General features: G+C 37.0%; 1 protein-coding gene across 2 annotated transcripts in view; it reads right to left on the reverse strand.

The window, feature by feature from the left end:
- Positions 1 to 201: 201 nt before the first annotated feature.
- Positions 202 to 8,114, reverse strand: part of ZFAT (zinc finger and AT-hook domain containing) — a 70,316-nt gene continuing 62,403 nt past the window's right edge. For both annotated transcript variants that reach the window (XM_017739058.1, XM_008637493.2), the window contains exon 16: positions 202 to 1,491. In XM_017739058.1, the coding sequence (XP_017594547.1) occupies positions 1,252 to 1,491 (240 nt within the window). In that variant the 3' untranslated portion in view covers positions 202 to 1,251. The remainder of the gene's footprint in view (positions 1,492 to 8,114) is intronic.

Consider the following 8,114-nt stretch of genomic DNA (forward strand, 5'->3'; position numbering starts at 1 on the left):
AACCATCAAGAGAACCCAGCAGACTCAGAGGGGGCAGACAACCAACTCCCTACATTACATCCACTTAGTCAAAAGCTTTTTTCCACTTTTTTTATCCAGTACACCCATAAATAAGTTCAATCACATATAATGGTCCACCTGGATTTCATGGTGCTACTTTCTTGATTAGAGACTGCTAACTGGAGGAATAAGTCCTCAGAGTCAATGCACACCAGCATTTTTTAATTAGCCGTGAAAGGGAAGCCAACACTTAAGAAATTAGAGCACTAGAATAAAAGATGACAATTTTGCTATTTATTAATGATTTTTATAGCTCAAATTTAAAAATATTAAACCAGAAACAATTCAAGGTTCATGAAGAAAAATCTGGAACTATATACATGCATAATTAAGAATATCTTGATTCTTGTCAATATTTACTTAAGCTTTTTGTACAAATCTTTTCACACAGTTGTATTTACAAGCATGTCTGTTTAAAACATATGAACATACATCTCTTATAGCATTTACAAATCTTTTGAATATATATTTTTTTCTTAGAAACAAAAGAGTATTTCCTTGATTTGACAGTTTTGGTTTCACCTTATGATACTGGACAGGTATTTATTCAGAGGGATGGAAAGAGTTAACATTATTCAAATAGCTAAATAAGAGTCATCCTACTGATACCCAGAATTATCACATATGGCTTTAAATACCTTCCAAACTCGAAGGATCATCTCACAGGTATAAACTACAGTCCATCTGTGGTGGTTTCTAATCAAATCTCAAGCCTTTGTTTGGGTTAGATCCACAACTCAGCAGATAATTTCTAAGCATGTACTCAGAGCTAAGAGGCCCTTTTAGTTATAGAAAAAACAACTTTCCTTCCAGCCAAGTCAAGAGTATATGAAGTATGTATAAAATGGGATGTATGGGCTTTTCCAGACACTCTAGCTATCTTTACAGATGTTTTTTATCATGGGATACCACAGTTTTGAACAGACAATATTTGTGCGGATTTACAGGAATCAAGTGAGAGATCTTCTAAGAAGGGGAAGAATACTTTTTCCTCAAAAGCATTTTCTACAAAACAGAAGTCTGAGAAGGTTTTGCACATAATAAATTTAAGTTACTGATACAATCCAACCAGTTAGATCACTTCAAAAATTAACTGAAAATCCATCAGCTTGCTTGCTTTTGGTTGGGACAAAAAACCCCAAACCTCTGGCTTTGGCAAATCAAGAAGTCACCTCCTTTGAACACTGTTCTCTAGAGCTCCTGCACTGATTCTTCCACAGTTTGCTCCTCCACAGGCTGCACAGCCTCCTGAACATAAACAATGAATTCTGAAGCCTCTCCACCCTGGGTATAGACAGTCACTGTCTCGATGCCTTCCACCTCATCTGAGGACACCACCAGGTGATGCTGCTCCGACAGCTCCACTGAGGCCTGCTGCAGCGTCTCCTGGATCATCAGCGTGTGGTTGGCTGCCTGCTCCTCTTCCTTCACCTGAGGAGACATTGAAGAACTTACAGAAATTCCACCTTTCCAGTAAGTACCTGGTATTGTGATGATTATTGGAAATACAGCGCACACAAATTAGCAATCAAACAGTTTTGAAAGAAAATGTAAGTTCTACAGAAAATGTGAGCACTTTTGATTAATGAGGGTGTAGCTAGGCAGAATACTGAAAGCAGCAACACAGCATCTCAATTCTGTGCACAGAGAGCTGCAAAGTTTCAGGTACATTGGTCTTTGGAGACAGCTTTAATCTCTCAGCAGTCACACATTCAAAACTGCTCTTATTTAAATACATCTGAACTCAAGCAATTCCTCTAGTAGCACTGAGATAAGAATCCATCCAAAACCGTGTAAAAAAACACCTACTGTACCCATGTCTTTCTTTTTTTCCCTAATCAATGACTGCTCATAGAACTGAAAATTTCATTGTAAACCTTAGGGGTCTTATTAGAAAAATGTGAAATATAAATATTACTGAAATAGATTCCTAAGGCCTACTGTTTGTGAGGCAGCAATGTTTACATTATTGAAAGGAGAGTGATAGAAACAAGTGAAAATAAAAGATTTTTTACTGAACAGTTTGCTTCTTGTCAAAATTTAAAAAAGCAACACAATCTGGTGTTGAATTCAAAATTCATACAGGTGCCTGTCAATTATTGAAACACAGTATGTACTAGAATTCAAAACCAAGTCTTAATCCTCTACCAATCCATATAAAATTCCTATGCAAAGTACTCCATGCAAGTATAAATAAATCAGAAAACTGTAAGTCATGTGGAAGAAATGCATTCTCTCAAGTGTTAGTGATAAAATAATCTACTTTTAAGGAGAGAATGGAACAGCAATTTTTCAGTATGCAAGACATATGCAACGGCATTTGTTAGTGGAAGTTGTCCCTGCCCATGGCAGGAAGGTTGGAATGAGATCATCTTTAAGGTCCTTTCCAATCCAAGCAATTCTAGGAATCTATGATTCCATTTGCTGGAGCTCAGTGTGCTCTCGCAGCATGGAACTCTTAAGTGATCTTAAAAAGAAGAGGTCAGACAAGGCAGACTCTACGAAGTGTGGAATCTAAATTACAGAAGTTAGAAAGGGCTAATTTTTTTTAGTTAGAAGCTGGCTCAAAAGTAAACAGCATTAACACAATCAAATTCAAGTTAATATAATTAAGATCATTAATGTTGTTTAAGACGGGAGTGGGAACAGAAGAGAAAAACTACAGCAAAGATTCCAAGGATCTGTCTGGTCCCTTAGAGACGAGCAAGGAGAAAAATAAGCCCTGTATGTTTGTTTTCCTGATGCTCTTTCCTCAGTTAATTTTTTTTCCCTAAGCAACCATTCCCTTTGTTATACAGTGACTTTGCTTCTGACTTTTCTATTTCATGTTTAAAATATCTGTCAGAAGACTTTAGAGATACACAAGCCCCTTAGGACTTCACAGTACTTTGAACTTTCACTCAATTAATAAGGCTATAGAAAGCTTTTTCTTGAACAGTAACAAGTATGTCCAGGTGTTAAATTATTCAGAGGGCCCCAAGTCAGTATGGCTGCAATATACTGATGAAATATATGTGGATTTTATCTGGTGAAAGATTTGACATCTAAAGGGAATGTGGCCATTGTCACTGACTTTAATGCAACAGCACATTCATACCTGCTGATGCTCACTCTGGCTTTGTTGCACAGGATTCAGGTTATAGGGATAAAAATACAGGAATAGAATGAAGTCCTTTCCACATTCTGCTTCTTTTACCAAACATATCTGAATGTTTTATCTGAAATACAGTTTAAACATCTCCTCCTGAAGTTCAAGCTCAACACTCTACAAAAGTAGGTGATGCTGGATGTTTTTCTTGACACAGTAAAATTTGCAACCACCCTCAGAAAGAACTATTTATGTTGTCTCAAGATACAAGTATCATAAAATCAAAGAGTCATAGACTCACAGAATGGTTTGGAGATTGACAGGGAACTTGGAGATGATCTAGTTCCAACCCCTCTGCCATGGGCAGGGACATCTTCCACCAGACCCATCCAGCCTGGCCTCAAACACTCCCCCAGGGTTGGGGCATCCACAACTCCTCTGGGCAAGCTGTTCCCACGTCTCACTACCCTCTGAGAAAGGAATTTCTTCCTAACATCTAATCTAAGTCTCTCCTCTTTGAGTTAATAAACAATCCCCCTCATCCTTTCCCTATCTGATCATGTCACAAGTCACTCTCTTTTTATAAGCCCCTTTCACCAACATACCCCTCACTAATGAAAGCTTGAGCCTCTCTTTGAAAAGCAGGGAGCTAAATAATGAAAAATAACCACAGCACTGTTAACTTGCTTCTCTTGCTGCTCCTAATGCACCCTTTTTTTATTTTTTAATTAATAAAGAAACCCTAAATCCTACTGAGAGCAACAGAGCTTTAGTGAATTCATACACTGAACTCCCTTTTCATAATTGTCCTCTCCTCTTTCCTGAGGGTACCAGCTCCACTGTCAGCACCTGTGTGGAAGTTAAGGACATACACAAGATCCACCAATGAATATTGCTCCAGGCCAGGAAAATTTTGTCTAATCACCAGTGAGTTCAGATAGGAAGCTGCAGTTAAGAATGTTAGATAATTAGAATCTCACAGCTTGTTATGAATCAGCTCACAATTACAGCCCTTGATGCTAGAGATGCTCAAACAAATACAGAAATAGGGGTGTCTAAAATGTGGCCCTATAATTACGCAATATACACTAATCCCTCTTGTTTTAGTGCACTACACATAACCCTATGACAACATGCCTCAGGCCAGAAAAATTACACTATGTTTGCTAAGAGCTGCAAGAATGCACAACACAGTATGAGATGGATCTCACTGTTATCACTCTAAATCAAAACCCATAAATAATTTTAAATATAGTTTTGTGAATGTACATAAATAATGAACAGAGGAAAATAAATAGAGCACAGTTGCCACAAAAATGGAATGAAAGCAGAATCTCATTCAATTCAATAGCAGCAATCTAATACTTACTTGGTTTTTATATGCTTTTGAAATTAAAATGGCCAATAAAGAAAGTTAGTTTAACCTCCCTACCTGACTTTATCAGTGTGGGTTTATTACCCTTGTCATGCAGGGTAGAAAAAACTAATGCCTTTATTTCTGGTGTTTCTAGCTTCCAAAATCTTTTTTGGACAGCTATCTGTAATCCTTTTAGTTTAGACAAATCAACACATTATCTGGGATATTTACATTTCAAATCAGTTCAATGTTTACATGCTTCTCCTTGGTTCCTATTAGATTGTTCCACAGGGAATAATCTCAAAATGTTAATTTATATCCCTCAAATTGAAGAAACAGTGGGACAGCTGTCATCTGAATGAACGATGTCACTACACTCAATTCTCTTTATTGGCTTCTGAAATCTTTTGAAGAGTAGCACCCAAGACCTCTTTTCTGTTTGAGAGTCAGCTGAAAAGCATCTGTCTGCTTATCCTTCATTAAAGAATGACAGCAAGGAGCTGAAGCCACACACAGCTGGCGCATTACATCAAGTCAGTACCTGCATAAATATTCTTTATTAACTAAATCTGTCTTGTGCAAAAGCCAATGGGACTTTTACCACCATGTTTTCCTAAGAAGCTCAACATCTCTGAATTCCAAATGTTCTTAATTTACATATCCGAGAACCATCCAAATACACGGAAGCATTTGTTACAAATGGGTCTCTTAGAGGAATCTATTCCTCTCAAAACAAGAAAGTCTTTAAATTTGAAATAAATGAATTCAAGCCATTAAGGAAAATATAATTCTTCCCTTTCCTGAAAAGGAGTGAAAAAAAAGTATTTGCAGTAAGATGCTAAAGCCTTTTCCTTACTCTAGATCTCAACCTGTGAAATACTGAAATATCTCCAATTTTATTTGAAGTCAGCAGGAGCTGCAGGTCCATTGTGTTTAAAACAGTTTTGCTGGGCCTGTCCCCAAATCCTCAGTGGAATCTCTCCCTTGATTTCAGACTGAATGCTGCTTTTCAGTTTACCATGAAGCAGAAGAGTTAATCAGAGAGATCTTTCAGATTTTCAAAACCTTACACTAGGCTGCAGATGCTCCTATTTATATCATAAAATATCAGTAAGAAAATACACAAAATACCTGCCGAAAGGATTAAAATGAAAGCATTTTAGATCACAGAGAGCACCTGGATATGTGATGTGTCAGCTTACATTGGTGCCTACAAGTTTTGTTCAGTATCATTTGAATAATTTCAACTCTTTATCAGTTTTGGTTTACATACAGTTATATTGTGTGAAAAAGACACACAGAAAACACTAATTTGATCATCTGAATCTCCATAATGAGCTACAAAACAATCTGGTGCACAATGGTTTGTGGCAATAGTAAGAGGCTTGAGTATGAAAGACTTGTTTTGCATAAAATAAAAACAAAAAGGAGACAAATCTTCATATTGGTGATGAAGATTTTTAAAAAGTTTTAGCAATTGGCTGGTTGAATACATCCTAACAGAAGGACTGTGATTGGACATGGCACTCATCTGGCAAAATGCTGGATCACCCCACTTCCTTTTGAGGCAGAATAGCAACACTGCCACTGTTGTAGGAGCTCTAACAGGACAGCGATCTTGACATGAGATTTTATCTGTACGTTACAGAGATGAGAACTCCTCAAAGGCTGAGGAAAGAGGGCCTCAGCCCCATTTAAAACTTTCCATTGCTGTTACTGTGACAGGAAGCATCAAATTGCTCCACGTTCTAAAACAAGTACAGAATTGACAATCAACATATTTATAATTTCATATACTGGCAAATTTTCTAGATTAACACCAGCACCCATCATCACGTCAGGACCAATTCAAGCCAGACTGAAATACAAGGTGTGTTGCTGAAGTACAATGTTGAGTAGCCTCTGATGTGACAGCCATGCTAATGTTAGGTATTTACTTTTGAAGATGTGCTTCGCAATAAAATTCTTTTCTGTGATCTGCTTTGAGCTGATGTATAATCTTTGCTCTGCCTTCCTATTGCTGTCACTTTGAAGAAAGTGACTTACCATGGTAGGATTTTACTGGAGCCTGAAGAGATCACAGAATAAAAGGATAAAAGGAACTAAAATAAAGGGTGAAACACATGGAAATCCAGTGTTTTCTGGTTATCTTCTGATAAAGATCTGTTTAGTTATTGTAACAGTTGATTTACTTATTCTCCAGAACACATTATGTCTAGGTTAAAAATAGGTTACTATGCTTTTCAGGGATAGATTTAACCCTTCACTTCAGCCTACAGAAATAGTAAAAACATCCGTCCTGTCTCATCTTTCTGAATGGAAGGAAAAGAGAGAGAATTCAGCAGCCAACTGCTGCTCTTTATTGTTAATATTAATGAAGTGCTTTGGATCAGGACCTGGATTGTATCAGCTATGCCACATGAAACGAGTAGTTCATGCCCCAAAGGCCTTATAATTTCAGTATCATTTCAGTATAAAACAAGAGACAGTAAGCAGATACAGAAAAAGGGTGGTGAGAGAGTAAAACACAAATGAGACAGTGGTAGCTCTGTGTGACAGGCATTAGTACCAATATACAACAGTCTATCCACAGATAATTACTGTCATCATATTTTTGACAAGTAATTGAGAGAAGACAGTGAGGTAGAAATTGCTCCTCATTAAAAATCCACATAACTAAGCACAATATGGAAGAAGACATTAAGAAACTTGTTTGAAAAAAGTAATGAGCATTTAAATCTTCGTGGACTGAGCAAAGGTAGGAGCCAAAATCTTTACAGTTAATGAGAAATGGGACTCTAAGTTGGAAAGGACTAAAAAAAAACCTAGGAAAGGAAAACCAGATTTTTTTTGATGTGGCAAAAAAAGGAACACCAAGTAAACAGGGTAAGAAAGAGGAGAGAAAGCAATCTTGTATTCTTTCAGAAAAAAACTCCAAGAGACAAAACACAAACTGTGAATGTCAGAAAAAAGATTATCGAAGTTAACTATAGCATAAAATAATGATGGCTTGGACAACCACTGTAGCTAAAAGGTTGAAATGGGAAACCATACAGGAGTCATCATTCAGAACAAATTGGCACCATTTAGGTATTCACCTGCAGGCAAGGCCCAATAATGTTCCTGAGGAGGACATCGGCTCTCTGGCTTGAGGAGACATCCCACAGGGTTGAAAAATAAAGTGGACTACTGATGAATAGTGGTGCAGAAAGGCTGATATAATCACCTCAGTGATTAATAATAATGACTAGTGATTAACACAAACTTCTCAGCCATCTTCAGAGTGAGCTCAAAGGGATGGCTCTAGAGCACAAAAACCCAATACAGTATCACAGGCTTAAAAATAGCCAATTACCAGCAAATTTGCTAATCACTATCTAAATGAAAAAAAAACCCCAAACTGAAAAACAGATAACATGCAACCAAATTCAACTGGTTACTGTAGTGCATACCAATGTAAACCTTTGGTTTGGAATCCAAAATTCTACTGCTCTGGTTCAGTAATTTGATGCAAAAAGAAAAACTCATATTTGGACAAAGAACCATACATCAAAGAGATCTGATACAAATAATAAACTGCTTTTATGAAGAATAAATGAATTAAACAAG

The sequence above is a fragment of the Corvus brachyrhynchos genome, unplaced genomic scaffold, assembly GCF_000691975.1.
Source record: "Corvus brachyrhynchos isolate BGI_N302 unplaced genomic scaffold, ASM69197v1 scaffold187, whole genome shotgun sequence".
Lineage (NCBI taxonomy): Eukaryota > Metazoa > Chordata > Aves > Passeriformes > Corvidae > Corvus > Corvus brachyrhynchos.